General features: G+C 44.5%; 1 protein-coding gene across 2 annotated transcripts in view; it reads left to right on the top strand.

The window, feature by feature from the left end:
• Positions 1 to 26,687, top strand: part of NPTN (neuroplastin) — a 508,163-nt gene that overhangs the window by 336,854 nt on the left and 144,622 nt on the right. For both annotated transcript variants that reach the window (XM_078685051.1, XM_078685049.1), the window contains 2 exons: positions 422 to 555; positions 21,000 to 21,273. In XM_078685051.1, the coding sequence (XP_078541177.1) occupies positions 422 to 555; positions 21,000 to 21,273 (408 nt within the window). The remainder of the gene's footprint in view (positions 1 to 421; positions 556 to 20,999; positions 21,274 to 26,687) is intronic.

The raw sequence follows: 26,687 nt of genomic DNA, 5'->3' as shown, positions 1-26,687 counted from the left end.
GACTACAATCTTTCTAACTGAAGGTCCAAACAGAAACATCCAAATGCTGTAGTCGGAGGCAGGTTAGATTGCTGCACATACCGAGCAAATAAATTGTAGTGCACATGTAAGCATCAACAGCATACCAACTGAGCAAAGTACTTGCCAGTAGCATCTTGAAGTAGATTAATTAAGTAGATTCTAGAAGGAATGAAGTTTATTTACTGGTAAATACACATCCTACAGGAGAGAAGATAACCCATATCTTTTCAAGTTGTTTGAAGATTAACTAATCAGCATGCCTTGGCATCAAGCAAAGCTTTGCCTTCCACCAAAGCTTTGCCTTCCACCACCCTTTTCTCGTTAAGGCCTGTATCTAACAGTGTGGTAATACGTTAGTTTGTCTGTCATCTCTTTTAGTACTGTATTTCTCTCTCTATAGCTGCTCCTGACATTACCGGCCATAAGAAGAGTGAAAACAAGCATGAAGGACAGGATGCTCTTCTTTACTGCAAATCGGCAGGGTACCCCCACCCTGAATGGACCTGGTACAAAATGGTGGATGGTATGCCTTCGGTGAGTATTACTTTTCTTCAAACTATGAACTGAAAAAATAGTTGTGTTTGGGGAACGCCTGGCACTTGAGAAAGTGATGTGTTCAAATTATACTCTTCTTCTAGGATAAGGGTTGGTAAACCTTTTGTAGAAACCTTTTTCTTTATGAAATCGGCAGCCATTTTGATAAAAAGGTGCATTTTTTTAATTGTATTTTTTAGTTAGTCCTATTTTACTTTCTTTATCCAGTGACCCAAATCTATTTGAACACTGAACTGCTACACAATGCCTACTTTAGATTTTTTTGTCTCATATTGTTTTTTTTAAAAACCTAAATGCCTGTTTTTGAGCTTTGTAAATGCTTTAGAGTACCGTGCCCACCAAATACTTGCCTTGCATGTCTCATAAAGAGATGGGTAGGCCTTAAGTTTTCCTCTGGCAGAGTAGGGGATGTCAGATGGAAGGACATTACTCCTCCTGTCCCAGAGTGGATGGTGTAATGCCCTGTTCGTCACAGACTGGAAAACCTGTTGGTGTGGGGTAGAAAAAAAAATGACCCCACCCCCTGGGAGAAAACTCTAAGGCTGTGGCAGTCATTAGTTTTTGCCTGTTTTAGGAGTTCGTTTCAGGAAAAAAATCTTCAGAAAAGTTTTGTGAATGGAAGTCAAAACAGACAGCAGTCATCCAGCAAACACTTCGTACATTGAAAGGAACCAGCATGTGGCAGTTCCTTTCAATATACAATGATGACTAATGGGGTGGCAGTCATCTCTAAATTTGAAGGCTGGTAGTCTGTCAGGATGGCAGAGATAATGTCCTCTTTCACCCAGATGGACATGGTACAAAGGCACCAAAAGGTGTAACAAAGTTGGTCAAATCTCTCGACAGAGCAGGCAAAGCAACCCAATGATAGGCGGATTTCAATAGATGAAAGAAACGTGAGAAGCACTTCCGATGGCAGCTTGCATATTGTGAATACGATGCTATTCAAGCATTATACATTTATTAAGTGATCTCAAATCTTAACACAAACAGTTGTCTTCAGAGTTATTTTTAGCAGTTACCATAGCTGAGGATTAGTTGGTTCTATGATTCCTTGATAATGTATTGAGTGATTTAAATCTTCTCAGACACTCGGTGATATTTGTTTAAGAGGCATTACACCTTCTGTTAATCTAATGGTATGCTCAAATACTCTTACACATCCAACTTTAGTATCAAACACGAAGGTTTGAAGGCATAGCTCGAGGAATTATGGCCACTGCCATCTGCCACGGCCACTGCCAGATATCAAAATTAGAGCAAGACAAGCTGGTTCTCTCCACCCAAAGTGGTCTTTACCTTTTTCAGCAACATACACCATTGTTATAAACTCACAGACCTTGAAATGTAAAGTATCACAAACATTTCCTAGCATACCCATATCTAGTATGCCACACAGTTTAGGATTGACATCCATTTTAGTTGGCTCCTTATCAGAAAATCTGCGGTCATAAAAAATATTCAAAAAGATAGGAATAGGGGATCCTGCATCAGCTAAAATGTAATCAGTACATCATTTATACGTACCATTCCCAATGGTTCTTTAATATTGTCAACTGAACAATCACCCATACATTTGTCTACAGTTTAAGCAAGAATTTCCCATTCAGTCTCCTCTAAACAATTCACTTTCAGTGCACTAGTATTCTATAAACTGTTGCATACACTTCTTGCATTTCAAACAAAGTTTGCTAACAGTTGGGAATGCTGGGCTGCTGCCTATGTAATCTACTCTAAAACATAGGTAAACTACTTGTTTGTGTTAAATTTTACTTTAAAAGAAATAGAACACACCACCCAAAAACTATCCACAGAGTCAATGGCTAAAGCTTTGGCGTTCAATGCTCTTTGCAATGTTTTACGCTTCGCCCAGCAAAGGATGCTTGCAAGCTTATAAATCTTCTTGTATCTTTTTTGAAGCATAATTAAATATAAATTGGTCTCTTAATATATACAGAATAAGTTTACCATATGAACAAGATGAGCCAAATATTCTTCAGTACACTATTCGTGTGAGAAAGTCCTCCTTTTTGCCCTGATCACCCCCATTTGTTTTGACTGATACTGGTGGTTACTGACTCTGATTGTGCCCTGGGTTCTGCTAACCAGACAGAGGGCCGGTGCTCTGTTTAAAAGGTATATGGTAATTAGGTGTAATCACAATTGGTTACTGACATCCTACACCAGTAAGTCCTTAGTTTATGGTAGGGCATGTAGCTTTAGAGACCCCAGTGGAATGAATGCACTTAAGTGTGCTCTGCTTCGGTGTCTGCTGTCATTTGAAAGTTAGCCCTGTTTTGCAGGCTGCTTTTAAAATAAAACTATACCCAAATTTGACTTTGGAATTAAAAGTGCTTCCAAAATCTTAACTCCCTTATTTTTATATATAAACCACCACTAAGGTCTACCCTAGGTGCCCAAATATAGGGTCTTTTTTGATAAGCAGGGACATTATAAAATGTTTTATATGCCCTAATGAGGGTAACCCTGCCAATTTCGTTTTTCCACATTGGAGATTGCTAGCTCCATAGGCTAATGTCCGAAGACTTTATTAAATTTTTAATAAAGCCTGTCTTTTGACAGGAGTGAGCTAGAAATATAATACAAAGTGTGAAAATAAAATAATACTTGCAGTACATCCAGGAATTTACCAAGGTTGGATTTATTAGATCTATTGCAGGAAAGAAATTATAGAACTGCTTTCCTGAAGTTTCCCAAATTCAGCCCTGTAACATCCTTTTTTGATTTGCCAGCCTTGGACAGGCTGAGTCAGGTTCCTTAATGAGGTGTAAAGTGGCTTGGGCTGTGACAAAGAGACCATCTGGTAGAAGGAGATCTGCAGGAGCTAGAACAGGCAGGTACCAGGATAGCCAAACTGGTCTTCAGAGGGAGAAAGACAGTTAGGACTTGAACCAGGTCGACCCCCCACTTCCTGCACCCCCAGGCCATATGGCAGCCCCTGTAATTCAATAAGCAAGGAGCTGGAAGGGAAGTCTAGGGAAAAGTTGGCCACACCTGTGGGTTAGGTTAGACAGACCTGAACCTCCAGGAGAGATTGTCTCCATTTTGGATTTTTTTCTGAGAATTGCTTTATGGGACAAAAATATGCCAAACTTCTAAGGAAGTTGTAATCACAGAGGGTGGCACCCTGTACCCCATTGGTCAGGGCTGCCCCCCCGCCCCTTTCCATCTCAGAAACTGGAATAAATATGGGAGAGCTGGCCATCGACTCTTATCCCTACCTAGAAACATAAAGAGAAGAACGACTGCCCTGCTGAAAATCTGGACTGCACCAGGAGAGGACTGCATTCTGAAGGACTGCACCTACTGCAGACTCTGGGCTACACAAAAGACTTTGCCTTGCTTCAAAGGATTAATGAGTGGACTCCTCGAAAGTAACAGGTAGAAAAGAGCTTTAAGAATTCACCTGCATCAACTCTACGAAGACCAGCCCCGCTGACTAGCTTCACCTGGACTTTAAAGAATTTTATGAGGTGCATTGTGGGAACTGTAGTCCCAAACCTCCAAGAGGCAAATCAGAGCTTCTGTTGTTGTGGACCCTCAAAGTCCCAAAGGAAACCTTCTGAAAGAAGATCCAGAAGTTTGGAAACATTTGGACAAATTTTGTCAAAAAGCTCCAGAAGTTGACCAACCCAGATGATGTGTGTCAAGCCAACGACCTTGAACCGCGACTCTGCCTGCAATCCAGGTTTGCCACGCTGAAAGCTCTGGAACTCTAAGCAGTCGGCGACGAGAACCAAGACCTTCAGGAATCACTGAGGCATTGCACTGAAGCAAGCCTTCGTTGTCAGTCAGCAGCTCGGCTTGCTGAGGAGACTCTTTTGACGTCAAGAAAAAAATAACGAAAAAAGTGTCTTACGTGTGAAGGTAAAATTTTGACCAGCCCCAACCACCCAATGTATACGACCTGCGCTCTATAGCGGTCTGCCTGAAACTTTGACTTGGTCACTGTCAAGTGCGACCAAATGTTCCCTGTTGGCGCTTCATGCTTTTTACCCGTTGGCCGCGGCCACGATTTCACGGCAGTGCGACACTTCCTCAAAAACGGGCGGGGCTGCGTTGGACGTGCGCAGCACTACGAAGGTAGTGCTCGCGACGTCCAACGGCCGACAGCAGCACTTAAGGGGTTAAGCAAAAGAAAGCGCACTTTTATATTTAATCTTTAAAAGTTCGTATCTCCAGTTCCCTACAATAGATCTTTGTTGATTTGGTGTCATTTTATACATAAAAATATTTCCTATTGTTACAAATTGGTGTTGGATTTTTATTGTGTGTCGTTTTACTCATTTACTATTTCGGTGATATTAAGTACTTTACACGCCTGTCTCCTAAGTTAAGCCTGACTGCTCGTGAGCCAAGCTACCAAAGGTTCAGTAAGGACTCATTTATTGAAACTTTACTGCACCTTATTTAAGATTGTGGTGTTATTACTAGCTGTAGGTACCTACCTACATTTACTAATAAACCACCTTCCAACACCTCCTTAAATTGTTTCCTTTTAAAGAAACTATGATGCGCCAGAATAACAATTGGCTCTTCTGTAAAGTGATTTTCTAAGCATTTAACTTCAGTGTACACAACCCATACTAAACACTGAACAGTTGGTGGCTCAACTTCAGATGAATTTCCCGATGCATCCTGGCTACTGTCACCTATTTATTGATTTAAGAAGTTTAATATAGGGCTAGCTCCACCCGGGGTTATCGTAGCGCTTTACATTTGCATAATAATAATTAGGGAATACAGAACAGTTGATATAAATGAAGCATTCATACATGGTGGAACAAAGTCAATTGAGTAATATAGACATTAACAGTATAACAGTACACAAGGGTAGTCTCACTGGTCAGAATACCACGGGAGGTGATTGAGTATGAGAGAAGGGTGGAAGGGGAAATGTTAGGATGGGAAAGGAGGGAAGCGGGGTCGGGAAGGGGGAGAGTAGGAGAGAGAGGGGAAACAGTAGTGCTTTAAGGGGGATTAAGTACCCCATTATTTGTTGAGCAGGTGTATTTTAAGGTCTTTTTTTAAGTTGACATAAGAAGGGTTACCTCGTAGATCTTTGGGGAGGGCATTCCAAATGCTGGGGGCCTTACCAGAGAAGGAGCGGGATTGAGAGGCTTTTTTTTTTCAACAGCGGGGGGACGAGGAGAAGAGAGTTGGTGCTTCTCAATGTCCGGGCGCAACCTGCTTTATTGAGTTTGTTGGAGAGGTAGTGCGGTGTCTTTTGGTAAAGGGCTTTTTGCGTAATGCGGCAATTTTATAGGAGTATCTGCCTTTGATGGGAAGCCATTTGAGTTCCTTGAGGGCAGGGGAGATGTGGTCGAAACGCTTACAGTCAGTTGTTAACCTGGCCGCTAAGTAGATGACCGATTTGAGGGGGGCCAGGTGAACTTTGGGTGTTCCGGAGAGTAAAGTGTTTCCATAGTAAATTTTTGAAAGGACTAGAGATTGGATAACTGATTTGAAAATTTCCGCTGGAATAAAAGGTTTGATTTTTTTGAGATGCCGTATGTGAAGAGTGCTCCTTTTGCCGGGCATTGAACGTTCGCTTACTGTTGATGGTAATGCCAAGAGATTTAACTGATTCGCGAGGGAGAGAGAACAGTTTAGGGCATTATGGTCAGCGATCCATGATTGAATGGGGAGAGGGTTGTTTTTAGGAGAGAAGTGAATGATTTCAGTTTTGTTAGGATTGAGTTTGAGATGGTTGGTGTTGAACCAGGTTTGAATCTTGGTTAGGGCAGTGTTGAGGTGTAAGATATCAGGGTGGGATTTAATTTTATACAACAGTTGGGTGTCATCAGCATGCAGGTGATAGTTAATTCCGGCTTGTTTAAGTATGAGGGTAAGGGGTTCCATAAAGAGGTTGAAGAGAGCGGGGGAGAGGATAGATCCTTGGGGGGTGGGGGGGACCGAGTGAGAGATGTGGGGCAAGAGAGGCAGTTTTGAATTTTGATTTGTTGGGTTCTATGTTGGAAGTAGGAGGTGAACCAGTTTAGGATAGTGCTGTGAGAAGTTGGCCTGGCATATGCTGTCCACTATTCTAGTGGGCACCTTGCACCAGTCCAAACAACCCTTATTGATGGTAGGTTAAAGTCATCCTTAATAGAAAGTTATCTCCGTGGTAGCTGTGGAGAGCAGCTTTCAGGCTAAGTCTTGGAGGAATGTAAAGCAGCTTGTTTTACCAGTCTATAATCTCGTGAATGATCAAATGAAAGGAGAATCACACCAGGTATATATATAAAACATATGTATTTATTCTAAACACATCGCTCTAGTCCCTCTATGAGGCTAGAGGCAAAAGTATATTCAGTAAACTTAATATCACACAGTAAATTAGCACAATATAGATTAAGCCCTAGGGGCATACCAAACCATATATTAAGAAAGTGGTATAAGATCCATGACTTGCATAGACACAAGGCCTAGAGCCTTTAGAACTGCTGGGGCCACCAGGAACCACCCAAGGTAGTGACACAGGGGACTCACGGTGGACACGTGCAGTGTGTGAACACAGCCTCGAATCCGCATTAACTTCCATGAGGAAAGTCGCAGTTGGAATTTTAAAGAAAAATTAGAAGAGGACTTAGAGCAAACCCCTTTAGAACTAGGGGGTTCTAGAGCCAACACCCATGGGAGCACCGGAATACTCGAGTTACCTCACCCAGGGAAGCCGGCTGCATAGGTGTCTTTTGGTGTCGGGTTTCGTTGTCGTTTTCAATGGCAATCTGCTGCAAAGTGCTGCTGGCGTCAAAGTGGAAAGTGTCCGGTTTGATACAAGCCTGGATCGAAGATGAGAAGAACCTGAAAGCAGAGGGGGACAGAGTCTGGGTCACTTGCCAGTGACCAGGGGCACACGATAGTCGTATGCCCACCGATGTTGGGTGATTTCAGGTGTAGATGGTGAAGCTTGACTCTTCAGCCACGAGGACCAGGAGGCATCGACTATGACCAGGTTCTGGATTCGAGCTATCCCGCGAAGGATGTTGAGTGCTGCGGTGTCGGTTTCCGGATTGGACCCAACAAGCCTTTGCAGCAGCAACCCACGCGGGAATCAGAGAAATGCTTCGGTGCAGACCAGCAATGTCTGAGGGACTCACCACGCGGTGAAGAGTCGGGGCATGTCTGGAGCAACCAGGGAAGCCCAAGGAAAAGTAGAGTTACCTTCGAGGGGACTCACCAGTCGACTGACCAGGAATCGCAAAGGAGCGGAAATGCAAGAAGCGGGCTCACGGAACACTCGTGGAGTGTAGGCCCACAATCTTTGGTGCAGATGATTCTCAGGGCTTGGACTACAAGTAACCTAATGCACAACTTCAGCAAAGCTCGGGAAGTCAATGCACAAGTATATGTGCATGGTGTCCAGGGGTTCCGGTTACACATTACTCGTGAGGGCTGCGGCTCTCAGCTTTGCTGGGGACTCGTGTCGGCCTCTGAGAAGTCTGGAAATCCTCTTCCTGTTTCACAAACACTTCGGAGTCCGCTGGGAGCTTCGGAAATGCAGATCGGCAAGATGCTTAGTTGGTGCCTGCTTGAGCAGGGTAGTCACTCCTTGACTACAAGGGAGATTCTTCCATCCTTTAGTCTTTAGTAGAGCGTTGAAGTTCCAGGATTCAGTTTCAGAGTTTCGTCCAGGTGTAATCTAAAGTCCTGTTGCCAGGGGTCCCTTACTTATACTAAGAAAAGGGGTTGGACATACTCTGGGGACCCACCGAAGGGAGGGTCTGGAAAGAGGGGTGGTTATACCCTTTTCTTTTGTCCAGTTTCGTGCCAGAGCAAGGGCTGGTAACCCCTGCAACTGGTTTGAACTGGGCTATGCACAGGGACACCAAGTATGCCCCCAGTGCAAAGCCCCTCAAGATCCCCACGCCCCCAGTGCAGACTTCCAAAGCACTCAGGGATTGCCCCCACCTAGCCCCAATACACTAAAGCCTGTGTGGGAGGTGGTAACACCTCCCTGTGACAGGAAACCTATTGTCCAGGCCTCCCTTGCCAGAGTTTCATCCAGCAGCAGAATGTCAGACTCGTGTCTATGGCTGCAGCATCCATTTTGTGATGCCAGGGCTCTTTTAAACTATTACCAGTTAGACCAGTGTGTACATGTCTCTCCCTCTAGAAGGGTGAAATTCTACCCCCATCGCCAGGACTGGTGGGGGGTAGGATTCCAAAGTGTTTGACACCAAACACAACATGTTTCCATGCAGCCATTTAAAGGTTAACATTTACTGCGAGGGTATAATGCACTTATGTATATGGTCTGGCTGCATCACAGAACAGCCTCAGAGAATAGGCTCCGAAATCTGCAGAGGGGCCCAGGTCTTGCATGGGCACCCTCTCACACAAAACCAAGCACTCTGCCTTCAGGATTGATAAGGCCTGCCATAGGAGTGACTGATAGTATTATATGTGTCAGTGATTAAAGGTAGATATAGGTAACCTAAAACTTAGTAAAGGGTGCATGCACCACCCAGGCTGCCGTAGCAGTCCCGTTGTGCCATTTTAGAAGGCTTCCCAGAAGTGGCATAATACATGCATCAGCCCCTGGTAGGCCTCTGGGGTACCTATGCCCTTAGTACCTAGTGTATCATATACTAGGGACTCACAAGGGTACCCCAGTAACCAAACCGGAGTGTACCTAAAGAACATACAATCATTTTAGAGCGGAAGCATCTAGGCTGGGGTCCTGGTTAGCAGACTAAAGCCGAAAAACGGTGAAACACCAGCAAAAAGTGGGGTAACCATAGTAAGCAGATCCTACTCTCCTACAAGTGCCATTAAGGCTTAAGCGATCTTTGAGTGTATTGAGTAAGGTAGAATGGTTAACTGTGTCAAATGCAGCAGTGAGGTCAAGAAAAATGAGTAGACAGGTCTCGCCCTGATCCAGGGCGAGGTAGATGTCATTGACTATGTTAAGCAGTGCAGTTTCAGTGCTGCAACCTTTGCGGCAGCCGGATTGTAGGGGATCGAGCAGATTGTAAGTGTCAATGTGTTTATCTAATTGAAGTAGGGTGCATATTTCAAGGGCTTTGGAGAGCAGGGTGGAGAACAGGGAGAAGGTTGGAGATAGGGTAGAGGTTTTTTAGCTTTGGGGCAAGTTGATCAAAAACTCAGAGGCAGTTTTGTTAAAGTGCTCAGTAAGTTTGTTTGCATTGAGAGAGGGTGGAGTGAGACGAAGTTGGGTTTGGAGTTTGGTCTCCAGTGTGCCAGGAGGGATTTGCTTAAGATTTCTGGTCACAATCGTGGCTTTATTGTTTTTAGCTGGGGCTGGCAGGGTTGGGGTGAGATCAGGAGATCGTGAACAATATGAGGTGGTGATCAGACCAGTTGATAAACTATATAACTAAATAACACTTTCTTGGGGAAGAACACTTCTGCATGGGATCACAGAACTTGGACCTACACCGAATGCAACCTCTGCATCATCCTCAACAGCCAACTGACCATGAAACGACAAGTCAAAGCAGTCTCCTCCTCCTCCTCCTTCCACACACTTCGCATACTCCTCAGAATCTTCAGATGGATCCCACCCAACGCCCAAAAAGACCATCACTCAGGGCCTCTTCACCAACCTTGACTACGGCAATGCCCTCTAAGCCGGCATCCCCACCCAGCTCCTCAGTAGACTCCAAACCATACAGAACGCTGCAGCCAAACTCAGTCTGGAACTCCTCGAACGAACCCACATCGCCTCCCACCTGAGACCTCCCCATACAGAAGAGATGCCAGTTCAAGATCCTCACGCACGTTTACAAAGCCCTCCACAGCCTAGGACCTGCCTATATCAACCATCACCTCAACTTCAATCTCTAGACACCTGCACTCCTCCTCACTCGCCCTCCTACACACACACCTGCATCCGTCACAGCCGTGGCTGTGCCTTCTCCTACATTGCTGCCAAGACCTGGAAAAACTTCCCCTCCAGCTCCGCACAACCCCCTTGCTTGGCAGACTTCAGAAAAAGACTCAAGTCCTGGCTCTTCGACAGAGACACAGCACCCAGATGCCCCTTGAGCCTACAGTGTTGCGCCTTACAGATGCTGGCTGATTTGATTGATTTCAACCTGGTTTATTCATATACATCAATTGCTTTCAGTTAATCCTCAAGCAAGGGGTGCCGTTTACTCGAAGGCAAGTTTTGTGTTCTTGATTTTGCAAAAATAAACATGGTTAGTTGAACATTTGATAATTGGCCATAGGACAGAATATTTTGAAATGTACTGTAGAGTCCATAGTTGAATAAATTGTACCAAAAATGTAAAAGATGGTAATAAGTTGCACATCAGCAGTATGTTGGTTGTTGCAATGAATTGACTTAAGCTTGCTTGAAATAAGAACAACGGACTTTGGCGCAAAGGAACCCATTAGAGACAACTGCAGCAGGTCATTAATGTCTAGAAATGATGCCCGATATGAAAACAGAAGACTCACACAAACTTGCACAAGAAAAGGAAGCCTACAGGAAACTGAACAATGTGGCAGCAGCAAAATAAACATGTGCATGCAACAGTTAACAAAAGCAATCACATGATGAGGAAGAAGTCAGTGAAATATTGTTAACGAAAGAGGTTGTTTGAGGAAAAGGTCATTGAAATACTGTTACGAGGTGATGCTGTATGTATGAACCAATGTGTGGTGCTGATGTATTCATGTATTCTGAATAGAATACGAAAGGTAAATCTTTACCTAGCCAAATATGGGGCAGCTTTCCAATAGGTTGGGACGATGTGTAAAACCTTAACAAGCTTGAACGTACACAAGCTAAAGATGCTCTAAAAGGCTGTTCTGCGAAAACAATCTGAGATGTACAGGAAGCATAAGCGTAGCTACACTTGTCTTGGTGGCTATTAGGAATTGAGTTTCTGGTTGGCAGAGGAATGCACCCTGTCCAAGCAGGGTCTACTGTCCTAGTCCGGGCAAGTGTATTACACACTTAAAGTTTACCTGTTGTCAGCCTCTGGTAGTTTGGCACAGAGCAGTCAGGCTAAACTAAGGAGGGAGTGTGTAAAGTATTTGTGCACACGTACATAGTAACACAGTGAAACATCACAAAAGTACTCCACACCAGTTTGTAAAAATAGCCAATATTTATCTGACCAAAATCAGACAAAAACGACAAAAATCCAACATTCACAAGTCGAGATGAAGTTTGCTAGATTAAATCAAAATTCAGTGCTTAGAAGTCAATAGCTCCAACTGGGGCTCTCTGGTTGCGCTTGACCAGGGCAAATCCAAAAGTACGGGCCAACCGCTATGGAGTGCGGTTAGGATAAACTAGTCCCCCTGACAGTACCTTGGATGTGTCGATGCTCGGAGACAATGCTTTTAAATCTGGTGGGGTTGCGTTGCTACCGAAGTCAGGCAAAGTCATTGATGCGTCAATGTCAAAAGCGCATAGTGACGGTTCAGAGGTCTCAATGTTGAACCACTGGGCTGAAGGTGATGCATCGGTTAGAAGCCGCGCCACACAGAAAATGGGTTGGAGTCGGGACAGAGCATCGCAAGCGTCCGCAATGCATTGTCCAAGACTCACTTAACAACGGTGATTAGAGGTGCTGTGTCTACAAGGTCGGGGCTGCGTTGTAAGTCGTGTTTGTTGCAACGCGTACTCAGTGAGCGGTGTCCAGGGCTTCGTTGCAGGCAGTGGCAATGAGTTGATTTCGCAGGGAATGCACGTTTCTGAGCGACGCTTCAAGGTTGATGGGTCGGTTTCTTGGGTTGCAGCACAAACTCAATTTCAAAGGCCCAGGTCTGGATTTGGTACCACTTGGCAGAGCAGGACTCACAGCAGAGGAGCCCAGGTGCTGGTAGCAAGGTGCAGGTGAAGTCTTTGATATCCCTGAGACTACAGTAACTGGAGACAAGCCCAAACAAGCTCTTTGAACACTTTAGAGATCTACAGGACGTAGAGAGTAAAGTCCAGTCCTCTCACTCACAGGTAAGAAGCAACAGGCAGCAGGTCAACACAGCAAAGCAAGCAGCAAAGTGGCAGTCCCTCCTGGCAGCACAACAGCTCTTTTTCCTGGCATAATGTCCTCAGTCTAGAAGTGTTCTGAGGCCATGAAGACAGGGGTCCATTACTTATACCGGTTCTAGCCTTTGAAGTAGGGAGACTTAAAAGAAAATGACAAGACCCTGTCCTTTCTGGCTCTGGCTCCAGACACACTACACAGGAGTATGCTGCTCTTTTTGTGGGGACAGGCCAGCCCTATTCAGGTAAAAATGTCAGCTCCTCCCTCTCCCTCTAGCTCAGGAAGACCCATCAGCCATTGGCTATCCTGATATGCAGGGCACACCTCAGCTCCCTTTGTGTGGGACCGTCTGCAGGGAATGCAGCTGTCACCCTGGCCCAGACATGTATTCTAGGGACAGATGTGTTTTTAAATTGTGTGTCCAGAGAATCAAATTTTCTCTCCTCTCAATTGGAAGTTATTCATGTGAAGTGTTACAAGGCAGCTCCAATGCTCACCTCATGGAGAGACAGGGATGCTGTAGTGAAAAAGAATGTAGCAGTTTCTCGCTACTAAGACATGTAGAACTCAAAAACACATGCCCTACTTTCTTTTCTGATATACTACCCCCTGCTCGTGGCTGGCTGGGGCCTACTTTAAGGGTGACTTGCGTGTAGTAAAGGGATTGTTTGGGCCTGGCATATAGGTGACCTTGCCAGGTAACCATGGCAGTTTGAAACTACACACTAAGGTTCTGCAGTGGCAGGCCTGACACATTTGAAGGGCTACTTTTGTGGGTGGCACAATCAGTGCTGTTGACCCAGTAGTAGCATTTGATTTACAGGCCCTGGGTGCACGTAGGGCACTATACTAGGGAATTATTAGTAAATGAAATATGCCAATCATTGAGAAACCACATGCCATTACAGTTTAGACACCACAGCATATGCACTTTAGCACTGGTCAGTGTATTGCTTCACCCTCCTAAATAATAGAAAATACCGCCATCCCACACGGAGGCAAAAACACAGCGAAGCAATAAAAACACCACCAGGAAAGGGATTTCACTCTTATAAAATAAGACACATCAAAAGACTGTTCTCAGAATAAGGCTTGGGGTTTTATTTGTGCAACATCTATAACAAAAAGGCTTTCCCAGATGTCAAATGAACAACATTCAAATGTATATAGAGATATATTTGTATATATATGTTCAAGCAATAATATCACACTTATAAGTAGGCAAAAGCAACTGTTAAATGCATGGAATAAAATACATGAAATGAATTACAAGCAGATAATATGGAATGAAATAAAAGCAGATAACATTATAGAATGAAATACAAGCAGATAATATTGGACGTCCACTGCAAGAAATCAGAAAGATATATATACTAAATACATCAGATGATTACAATCACTGAAGACTTGAATGTGCATACAGACCCAATCACACATCACAATGAAAACACCTCTGATGATTATAACCATTGGAGTCTTGAATGTGCACACAGACACACTCTCACATCAATAATCAAAGAAAACACATCACCGGCTGCACAGTTTGCATCTGGCCCACTCCAGACTGGGGGATTCACAGCCGGGGTCAAGAGAGTCCGCAACCCGGGAACTGCTGTACTGAAGTAGATGCATCCGTCCCCATTCAAATTCCAAACCAAAATCCCAGTTTCCAATTCCACAAACCCTAGTTTTATAATCTCAAAGCCCTAGAAGTTTCCGAGAGGCCCTCCTCTGCGCCAAGGAAACTTACTGGAGTCGGCCACTCTCAATGCAAGCATTCCAAAGGCAAAAGAGTTATAATGTTCCTTCTGCGCTCACACGTTTCATCCCATTTCTAAACAAAGCTTCTGAAGATCTCCATCAGAACAGAACACAATCTCTAAAAATAAAACAACCTTTAGCTGAATAGCCTAATCAACTTTAGTAATCTGGGAGCCTGCCTGTGCTCAAAGCTCAAGCTAGACAGAGTCAGAAATCAAGATGGCATGAGTGTATATCAAAGCCAGAACTTCATAATACTTCCCAATGTACAACATAATGCACATTTGAGCACCACTGCATATAACACTGCACTTCGAGACCAAGATGTACATTCCACTTCTCTCTGTGAAAATTCCACACTCTAAAACTACACAGTTACGCGAAAGAAATCTTCCAGGAAATGTGCACATGCAGGAAAAATGATCTCGTACGTTCAAGCTATGATAAATTAAGACACCAAATGTCTATTAAAATAATGGGAGTCAAAGGTCTCCAGCACTACAGTCAGTAGTGAAAAACCAGCAAAAAGAAGTTCAGTACACAGTCTAAACAGGAAGTCAGAAGGCAAAAAGACAGGGGAAATCATGCCAAAAGATGCCAGGTCTAGCAGTGGCCAACAAACAGTACCTTAAAATTGTTGCCAATTTCTTGTATTCATTTCGAGGTATTGATTTGCCAGCACACTGCAGGATTCTTGTATTGAACATTTATTGTTCTAAAAATGTGTAAAACACATAAGTAACGGAATGTAGCCACAACGTCAGTGCCAGAATCCACAAATTCATACTGCTTCCCCACAGTCCTCCAAGAGAATAACTGCCGGGCAGCATTAGAACCCAACTGCATCATGAATCAGAACCCAACTGCATCATGAATCAGAACATTTTAAAATACAGTAAGCCTTAAAACACAAGAAAGAAAATGAAAGATGTACTATCGCATGTAATACAAGTGCCAGCGCTCCTCTCATTTGAGGTTGGAGAGTGCAACTTTGAGCAGAGACACGAAAGGTATTGCAGATTGTGGCAGGAAGCTAAGTATGGAAACTGGTGGGAGAATGGTATTACAGAAAGTGTATAAATATGGTGGCAGTAGTCTTATGTGGTTTTTTCTGGTTGATTTGGCATTACATAAATATTGATGTGAGAAGGATGCAGGATGCTAGATAGGGATTGTTTTGTATGGAAGGCAACGGATAAGGGGAGGGCTTACACAGATGGTAGGATAATAGATGTGGAATTGCTTTATTGGGATGGGGAAAGGTGGCAGGCAACTTTGTCATTCTTTTAAACGTCTGTGTGAGGGAAGGAAGTATTGGTGGCAGGACATCTTGTTATGGATGGCTTCCACATGACTTCTCTGTCCCCTGTACTTCCTTAATGAGCTCAAGAAGTGGGTGTGGGGTGGACCACACTTAAAATAAGATTTTATATGGGTAACTGTGGATAATGGGGATTTTTTCGCTGCAGGGTTCTGGGTGTCTTCATATAGAACTCAAGCTTCATTCTTTGTCTTGTTCAAGTGTCTCCAACCAGTTGATAGTGAGCTACCAGTAGCTTGTAGACACTTTCAGAGAAGCTCACAGCCTTGAGTTCATTTTTAAATAAGCACTGATTCATGTTTTCCTATCCTAGTTAAGGGAAGGCTGTGTTTATTTGTTATCAGATTTATGACCCAGGCTGGGGTCCTAAGGTGAAGCACCAAAGAACTGAGATTTTTCACTCTTAAATAAAAGTCCATGTCAACTCAATATTGGAGCATGAGAACAAAATGATGTTTCTGAATGCTTTTAAATGGCAGAAAATGAAAATGAAAATTTACCTTAATGATTAATGTAACTCCTCATTTTCTCCAATTTCAAAGTGCTGTTTACAAACAGCAGGCCTCTTGCTTCCAGTGGCCAGTAGACACTGCCATATAGATAAGTGAGAAATAGTCATTTTTTTTGTAAATGTGACAAATTCAAAGTGAAGTAAAATATTTCTATGAAACAGCAAGTCGTAGAGCTAGATGTATCAACAAAGCATTTTGCGATTCCCAAATAATGATTAATACTGAATCGCTATTTTGTAATCTCAAAATGCAATGTATCACAAAAAAGGCGAATAAATACATATTCTGTAAATTCACATTCGTAAGTACAGATTCCCAATTTGTGATTACCGAATAGCGATTTCGCAATTTAAAGAATCGCTAAATTGCGAATCTACTATTTCGATGCAGCATGATGACCTCGCTACCAGGAAGTGAGTTTTCCCATGCCCACAAACCTGTGTTCTGTGTGAGAGAAGAAGTCCGACTGCAGGAGCACAGCACCTGGGATCCTGTTTGGAGAGTTGAGCCAGTGGAATCCAACAAAGATGGCAGCTGAAGACAGTGGGAAGGGTCCAGCAATGGGCAAAGGAAAAATAAAATTCAGTGAGAAGGAGTTAGAAGTCCTCACTGAGGAAGTGGTCATGCAACATGACAAACTGTTTGGGAAGAAATCACTCCATTTCCCGGAGTGTGAAAAGATAAAACTATGGCTGGACATACAAAGAAAAATCAATGCAGTGGGGGTCACACATTGCTCAATGGAGGATCTTCACAAGCGCTGGTATGATCTGCGCAGCAGGGCAAAGGCAAAGGTGGCTGAAAGGCTTGTAGAGGCAAAGAAGACAATAGGAGGCCCACACACTCAAACTGGTTTCACATCCTTGGAAGACATGATTGAGTCTACCCCCCAGCCTGAAGCTGTCATAGGAGTGACCAAGATAGACACCTGTGTAGGACCCAGTACCTCCCAAGGTAAGATGAACTTGAAAGTACACGTGCATGTTATGTGTAACAAATTAACCAATTTGGGAGAGCAGGCAGAATGCTGCTAATAACACTCCAGTCCACATATTGTGACAACACAGCAATGCATTATGGTAGTAGTCAGTAGACACAAGAGGGAAGCCAAGGAGGTATGACCAAGCAGCATATGTGTATTTAAGTAATCAAAGCAAGTGACAGCACACACTGGGTGATGCTAAACACACTTTAATGCCAAAAACAATGTGAAATGTCACATAGTAGTGCACAAATATTTACACTAAACAAGTGGTGCTTAATGATACAGATATCCGAACACCAGAGCCAGAAGGTAGTCCATCAACTGACCCTCTGGAGTTTCAGGAACAGCCCCCCTCATCCCAAAAACCTGCACCTACAAAGACGCAGGAAAGCAGTGTTACGTCTACCTGACGGATGAAGAATGACCTGCCCACAACACAGTCAGAGCATATATCACCCCCCTCCCAAGATTCTGGGTCCACAAGCGGCACCACAACATCCCAATCATGAGGCACAGGGCAATGGCACAGTTGGAAGAGGAGAAAGGCAACAGCTCTTCACTCTATGGTGGCCTGGTGGCAACAACGTTGAAAGTGCAGCGCCTACAATGAAAGCAGATGCGGTCAATGCAGGCACAGCTAGCTTCCATCAAAAACAACATCTCAGAAATGAAAGACACTATAACACAATTCAGTACAGCAGTGATGGAAGGCCAGAGAGAAAGTAAAATCAACTTCAGGCACATGACGGATGCAATCAGGGAACACTGCAATGTCCTGAAGGAAGACCATGTGTCCAACTGCAGATGGCACAACCAATTACTTGGCCGTTTAGATGGCTGCCCTAGGGCTATCAACTGCATGAGTAACTCTGCAGCACTCCTGTCTCGACAAGCAGTGACCATGCTAGTGGAAATGGCATATTGTAACAGTGATGTGGCCAAGGGTCTGTCGAACAGTTACAACCTGCTACTGTTGGAGGTAGCAATTTACCGGGTGGGGATGGGGGATAGTGAGGATGCATCAAGCCTAAGCACCATCACTGTACCAGTTATTGAATGTAGAATGCACAGTTCCAGACCATCCCCTGCCTCAGAGGTCTCATCCAGGGAGGCAACAGAGCACACAGACCGGGCCACAGGAGTGCGTAGCTGCAAGAAATAGAATGGCCTGGAGTCTTGACAACCAATTAGTTGACATAACCTGTAGCAATCAGGAACTGTGTAACCGTTATATTTGTTGCATCATTACTTTCTCTGTTATCCTTTACTTTGAATGTGTGATTGAACACAACCTGGATTCAGGGATGAATAAAACGCATTAATAGTTTAACTTATGTAGTGCATTACTCACTTAAGAAATGTTCTGTGTGATTTCAGCACATCTGTCTGCCATCTGCTACCCTTGCAACGTTTGCGGGTCAGTGAGGTTGACATGCGTCATCCTCCTCCTCCTCCTCAGAATCTTTGGTTGTTGCAAGGTTGTGCAACATGGCACAAGTGGCCAACATTTTACAACATATTTATGGCCTATACTGCAGTGCACCTCCACCTTTGTGTAGGCAGTGGAACCTACTCTTCAGTGGGCCAGAGGTCTGCACTATCACATTGCGTGTAGACTTATGCGCAGTGTTGTATTTCCTCTCACTTTGTGTTGCAGTATTCAAGTATGTTGTGAGTATGAAGGAGCACACAGCATATGTGTTGTCACCTACAGGATGATGGGCAATAGATTAGTCACTGTACTGTTTTACCCTATCTATAGAGTCTACTAGACTGTGTTACATTAATTTACCTAGCGGGTATCCTTTGCCAAATTCACCCCCAAGGAGAAATGTGTATATACCACTGTGTCTGAATATGAACAAATTGTGCGTACTGCCAGGGAATTTGGTTATTATGTGAGTTATTATGTGTGAGGCATTACATGTGACCTGGATGTTCATTGAATGAGAAGATTTCCTGTTTCTAAACATGTACTCATTACCTGAGGGGACAGATGGCTACAGGTGTACCATCAACACACCCAATTACATGGGGTAATTGGGCTATCTGGGAAAATATTAATTTGGTCTGCTGCAATTCCTGTGGTGTAGTGGGTTATCTAATGTAAAGGTGTATCCTCTGGGGCATTGTGTCCAAGAAGGCATTAAAAAAGCACAAAAGCGCACTTTGGGTGACCCCTCCTGCTTCTGCTATCATCCCCTGGTAGCTCCCTGAAGCTAGAAGGTGCAGTGAACATGACGCGCACATGTGTGAGAATGGCACTGGTCCTGCAAGTTTAATGCTGCAGTGGTGGGTGTAGTTCATCTATCGGGTATAGGATAGTAGCGTAGTCTCATCTATATTTGTCATAGATTTCTTCCTCTGTCTGCTGAAACAGGGTTAGGTTCACTTTAAAAATGTGTTCTTGTCTCCTCTCCGTGCTGCTGCAGCAATCCTCATCCTCCTCACTATGACGTACAGCGCTGTCGTTGTGAAACATTCTGATGCCCTCTGGGCCTGTTTAAATAGTTTTCACCTGGTTACCACCTGATTGGAATAGGTGGTAATTTGCACGTGCAAAATTGCAAATTTTGGAATATTCACAATTTGCGAGTGGTTCATACATTGGTATGCGAATAACAATTTGCGAATTAGCAATTAGAGATTCGCAATATTGGTATTTGCAAACTAAGGAACCGCATTTTTGTGATTACCCACTTCCATACATTGGGAAGGCCATTTTGTGTTCACAAACTGTCGATTTTTGCGATTCGCACCGTTTGCGAACGCAAAATGGTTTCATACATCTGGCCTTTAATGTTTTTCTCCACTGCCAGTTATGTCTTGATGTTTTATGATGCATGTTTCTTCACTTAACGTTACTCTCATTTTCACTATGTTATTTAGTTAGCAAGATGCCTGCTGTTTTTAAACGTGACAGTTAAAAATGGATGAAAATTAAAAATGGTGGCATACTTCTAACAGAAAAATGCAAGCATTATTTTAAGTTGGAGGAAAAAAGTGTTGAATAATGTCACTTATTTTGAAAATGTTTGCAGACATTTTTTCTGCACTTTAAACTTCTCCCATTTGAAAAATAAAGTCTGAATGTTTGTGTTATTCATGTAACGGTACCACATGGCGAAAGGTATGTCCTGTGTCAAATGTACATACAACAGTCTCTCAGTCATATATATTACATGCATATGTACATATGCTCACACATCACCAAAGACCACGCTCTCACTGGCATAAGTTTCAGCCCTGTCAGATTGCCCCATGTCAGGTTTTTTTTTAAACCATGGTAACTGGCTCTATGGACGTTATGCTTAGTCAATGAAGGCGTGGGTGGGGGTGTCTGGTAATGTGCAAGTCGCTTAACCTTCAGTAGCTCATGTTGATTTTCAGTGATCAGAAGTAGCTTTCACTACAAAAAAGTCTGGAGACCCCTGGTCTAGTTGACACTCAGAACCTCCTCAGTGAAAAATATCTGCATTATTCATTACCTGTGTACAGATCTGTATGTTCTCAGTTAGGCGGTGAATGCCTGCAGGTTCTTAGGTTTGTATACTAGACACACAATGCCATCAATGCTATACTAAGGCATTAAACATTTAGTGTTGTGTGGAGTAAAAAGCAGAAAGATACACTACAGAAATTATAGCCTGCAATCTAAGTATCATTAAATATAACTAATGACTGAGTTGGCTCAATGACGTTAGTTTTAGACTTTATATAATCTACCTACATCTTTCAGTCTTAAAGTGATTCTAGTGCTTGCTTATTGTCTGTGCCCTCATTATATGAGTTTAGTCATCTCTTGCTTCATACTTTAATTGTTTCAGTTTGCCTCCTCTTTTTCATCACAGGTCATTAACAATGCGTCTGAGCGCTTTTCCATCACCAAAAAAGATAACTACACGGAGCTAACCATCGCTAGCCTGAAACTGAATGAAGATCCTGGCGAGTACTCTTGCAATGCTACAAACACCGTCGGCTCGCAAGCAGCTACTACCATTCTGCGTGTACGTAGCACCCTGGCTCCGCTCTGGCCATTCCTTGGAATTTTGGTTGAAATCATCATCCTCGTGGTTATCATAGTAGTGTACGAGAAGCGCAAGAGACCAGACGAGGTCCCAGACGGTAAGAGCTCCAAGGACAAGGACTTCTAAAAGAATGTGAAATGTCTAAGGCTCCTCCCAGTTTTCCTTCTGCCTAACAACCATGCATCACACTGCTTCCTACTTTCAGATGTGTAATACGAGGCATTCAAGAAGGGTTCGTTATTTCATTCTCATTGCACTTAAAGCACGTCGTTTTTAAGTGCTGCAACAGTCTCATTAAATGTGAATTATATGGGGGCCTACTGTAAAATTAGAAATGCCAGTAACCAAGGCCAGCCTATGGAAATTTGAATGCTTGTCTTTAGCACTAAGAATACTCAGATTTTTAGTAACGTCTGTACATGCCACAGCTCTCTCAACAGAAGTGAGGCAATATCCTGGACTTTTAAAATTACTAATTCAGAAGGTAGCACATAATCTCAGTTTCAGAAAGTATTCTTGAATCAAAGCAGAATGTTTGGAACATTTTAACATGCAAACCTTAAAAGAAAATACATTGGTGGGCATTCACTCACCTGAACACATCAAGGGATTGGTACAATGATTAGGAATTAGGGTGTTTGTTGATTTCTTTGCCAGGTGATTGAGCTACCTGCTTTATTTTGAGATCTCGGGACTGTGGGCCAATCCCAATAGTCTTCAATGTAATTGTAGGCGTTTTCTTCCAGACAGCGATGGGGAGATTACATAGAGATGTGCCCTGCGTATGTAATAGTCAAGCTTCAGTTTTCATTTTTTCACAATTTTTATTAGAATTATTTGAACCAAAACTCGAATAGAAAAGCAAAGTACGAATTTTTATTTCACAATTATTTGATTCAGTAAGTTGAACACGCTTTCTTTTCTGAGCATTTATAACGTGCTGTACTCGCCAATGGAAAACGAGCAGGTCTTGATACTTTAATGTTTCAGTCTGGCAAAAATTCCAGCCTGTGTCAAATAGGAGCTGTCCAAATACAAATATTGCCCGCTAGAGTTGTGCGCCGGCCTGCTCCTTGCTGTAGTATCAGATTGAACAGGGAAACTCTTGTGCTCACTAGACACAATAACATATACACACCATCAAAGTATACAACAAACTAGTTATTGAGCTCAGTTGTTCACCTCCGTTGATTTTGCCCCTTAGGTGCCTTATGCTGAATCTTCTGCTTGGCAGGGTACCACACACTGGCTTGGGCAAAAAGAACAGCTAGAATTTAATTGGCTCGAGCAGGTCTATCTGCATTGCCTCTGCACTGAGTTTGAAGAACAAAAATATGTTCTTGTAAATAACTTTGCTTTCCCTTTTAGACATTGTGACTATGAAGGTGTCATCATACAATAATTCCTTGTGCAGTCACCATTACCTCTCCATGGTTATCAATCAGGAGTTGTGATTGTTACGTGCTACTTCCTTTAGGATGATCACATCACCACCTTGGTCTGGATTAATTTGTGTTCGGAATGATTCCATTTCCTCTCTTAGGCTTTGCCCACCAACTTTGCTGGCATCTTAATGTTGATGTTTACAGCACATTTAGAATTTTCCTAAAACTACTTCAGCTGGCCCAGAGCAAGGTTAGGAATCGCACTAGTTGCCTGCCATCCTTCCACGCAGAGCAGCGACGAACTCTGCTTTCCCCGCGAGGCTGTAGACTTTTGTACTGGGGGTCTACACTACCTCAGTATCAGTCTACTAGGGTACGATACTACTGCGTCTGGATACCACATCATAACCAGTGAACCAGACCGGTAGTAGGACACTATACACTCTCCTAGGTCCTGATGAAGTGCCGCATGACCCGCTAGGGGCAGTACAGGCACGAAACATGTCGACCCATTACACTGTGATAGCCCTCTAGGAACATTGCATCCACGTAGGGCTCCTACACCTTTAATTAATCTGGAACTACCCCAGTTAATAAATAATTTCTGAAGAGGACTGCTCCAGACCTATTTTAAACCACTTCCTGTGCACTACCCTGCCCCCGCACGCACCTCACGGCTTCTTCAAAAGATCTCCGCCAAAGAGCCCCGTTTACGGAAGCCCGTCGGGCATAGCAGCGCCGGCCCGACGAGGAGCATGGCCCATTGATGAAGCATGACATCCCTCTCGGTGTGTGAGGGCATCACGAAGAAAGACCTCGCCACCTCCTTATCTCCCTGTTAGGAACTGCACACCCCTTCGTTACACAGTACTCTGTGGAGCCTGTGTGCAGGATCTGCCTAAACACAGCTCCTGGTCCCTCCCCCCTTTATTGACATCTTCTTAATTTTGACGTTTGCAGCACATTTAGAATTTTCCTCAAAAAACTGCTTCAGCTGTGTGATGAAACCTGTTGCATATATTTTGTTTGGATGGGTGTAACCACTCCAAGGTTTGCTATAACTGTTGTGTAATCCTCAACTGACTGGCTTGACTTTTTTTTCTTCATGGCGGATACTTGAGGTTTTATGGTAACTATTTTGATTTCATCTGGTGGCATTTTCAATGTTGTCAAGATGTCTCTCTTCTTAAATTGATTCACTCTTCTGATATACCGATACCAGATAACATTCCTGCAGGTTAAAATGTTTCTCTGGATCTCTCTATTGTTTTGGCCTTCTGTTTGTCATCCTTATCCACGCAGCCTTTTCAACACTTTCAACACTTCATGAATCCTCTACATTTTTTTTTTCTTTAAGTAGAAAATGAAAAAGGCAAGAGTAATCCCTCAAGGTTTCTACCTCTGCTTTCTACAAGACAATTGCCAAGCCTGAGAAACTATGAAGTAACAGGTTCGAGGCATGTGGGCTGCTAAATTCATATCTTATGCATAGATCGCCGCCTAGTGTTGGGTCCGGATGATTGCACATTGTTGTCCTGGAAGAGTCTTCAAAGTATCACGAGATAGGTGGCTCCTCCCCTGGACTACAGTGCGCATGGGCATCGACTCCATCCCCAGATTGTTTTTTTCCGCCATTGGGTTCGGATGTGGTTCTCGACGTCTCCGTGTCGGAACCGATAAACTTTGTTCTTAAGGCCAAAAGGCCTTCGTTACCAGCGTCGGTATTGTTTTGCGCATGGTCTCGAGCGTCGTCCGACTCTCGGAGCCGGAAATCAACGGAGTCAAGTTACTCTTCAGACATCGAGGCCCTCTCGTCGCAGCAAGACCCGACAACCTTACCATGGAGCGGAGCCCATTTAAATACTGCCCCATCTGTGGATCCAAATATCCACACATCGATGTGCATCCGGTCTGTAACAAATGCCTGTCACCGGACCACAACGAAGACAACTGCATGGCCTGCTCTGAATTCAGGTCAAAGAAGACGCTCAAGCATCGGCGCGCGGCGCGCCTCGAGGCCCAGCGAGCGGCACCGGCACCCGACAACATATTCGACGACCCCGCGATGGAAGGCAGTAGCCATCATCTCCAAATTTCGCCTCCGACGACGGAGGTCCAGTCCGATGCCGCAGAACACGTCGAAGGGCACGGCCAGGACACTGAATACGTCGAGGAGGTAGGGGACGACGAAAAAGTTTATGGGGCCGCGGAAGATAGCTCGGAGGAAGAGCTATGCCCCGAAGTCTATATAATTCAGGCTCAGGTCACGGGATCGCCACTCGGCCTTACCCACGACCCCGCACCGCTGTCCCCGGCCCCGCCTTCTCGCCCGGCCACGGACACTCAAGCGGAGCCGCCATTAACCGTATCGAAACCGAAAACGAAACCTTCGGTCTCTACGGCACCTAAGATGGCCGACGTCCAGCCGAAATCGAAACCGAAACCCACGGATTCGACAAAAGACAAAATGGCCGACGTCCAGGCAAAATCGAAAACGAAACTACCGGACGCGACAACACCAAAAAAGGCCGACGTCCAGCAAACAATATCGAAACCGGCTCCTTCATCGGCTCCGTCCACCTCCGGCCCACAGAAGTCGAAGAAGGCTGTCGAGACAGCAGCGCCACACAAGGTGCACAAGGACTCGTCCTCCAAAAAGGCCGTCCGTCAAGAGTCGGCCTCTGTTGCTCCGGCACGGTCGTCGAAGTCGGTTCACACGCCTTCAGACGCTCCTACGGCACAGACAACTAAACGCCCAGTCGAACAAAAGTCGACTACAAGCCACGACCCGAAGGCCGCAGGCACTACGCATCGGCACAAAGATGTCGAATCTGCAGCATCGGCGTCGGCGCCAAAGTCTACAAAGGACCCGCGCCACAATGCGGCTGAAGATTCGTCGACGCAAATACCGTCGACACCGAGGGACTCCGACGCCACCGGCCGTCGGCTACCACACCCTCCGCCTCCTTCACCGCGCAGGTCACCGACTCCCTGAAACGGATTCGGGAAAAAACTTTGTCGACGACGGCTCCCACGCCCTCGGCTCCAAAGGAGGTGGACGCTCCTCAGAAGTCATCAGCCAAGCTTCTTTACACTCTTCCACCAAAGGTGCCACCAAAGGAGTTTGCACCTAGATCGGTGCCACAGACTTCGGCTCCTTCGGCGCTTCAAGCCTCAGATGACCAAGCAGAGCATTACATCGATGCCCACACAGGGAAACTGACCATTTACAAAAGGAAGATCACTTCCCAACCACTGGAATCATATGTTATTCCACTGAAGAAAAAGAGGACAGCACTGGACAGTCCTGCCCTTATTGAGCCCGTTCTACCACCACCAAGAAGGAGTCCATCACCTTCCCCAAACCAATCAGGGGGAGAGGATGATGAGGAAGACAACCAATACAATTTCCCAGTGGACAATGACCCTGATGTTCAGCAGGACACATATGACGACACTGGGGACCAAGGTGGACAGCAGGTGGTACAAGATCCACAAGGTTTTGGGGCATGTACATCTCCAACTGAGGATTCTGCAGCATTTAATGCTTTAATCGAACGGGCAGCAGCAAATCATGATGTAGACATGCATGCTGACCCGGTGGAGGAAGACTTTTTATTTAACACTTTCTCTGTCTCAGAAAGAACTGTTAACATACTTCCTATGCTCAAAGGTGTCCTTAGACATGCCCCAGAGATCTTTAAGGAACCTTCCAGGGCAAGAGTGGTGAACCCACGTATCGAGAAAAAATACAGGCCAGCACCTGGAGATCCTGCATATATTCGAGGGCAGTTGCCTCTGGACTCGTTGGTGGTCGCCAATGCCCGCAAGAGGGCAAACTCCCAAACTACGGGTGAAGCTCCTCCCCCTAACAAGGAGTCGAAAGTGCTTGAGGCATCCGGCAAGAGGGTGGCTGCGCAGGCTGCCAATGTATGGCGTATAGCAAACACACAGGCACTATTGGCGCGTTACGATAGGGCGCATTACGACACCCTAGAACAGCTCCTTCAACATCTACCTGATGAGTATAAAGAAGCAGCCGAAATGCTCATACAAGAGGGGAAGCTTATATCAAACGCTGCAATAAAGTGTGCACTTGATGTGGCAGACACGGCGGCTAGGGGGA

Source organism: Lissotriton helveticus, chromosome 3_2 (assembly GCF_964261635.1).
Source record: "Lissotriton helveticus chromosome 3_2, aLisHel1.1, whole genome shotgun sequence".
NCBI classification, from domain to species: domain Eukaryota; kingdom Metazoa; phylum Chordata; class Amphibia; order Caudata; family Salamandridae; genus Lissotriton; species Lissotriton helveticus.
This window is presented reverse-complemented; position numbering and strand designations above follow the sequence as displayed.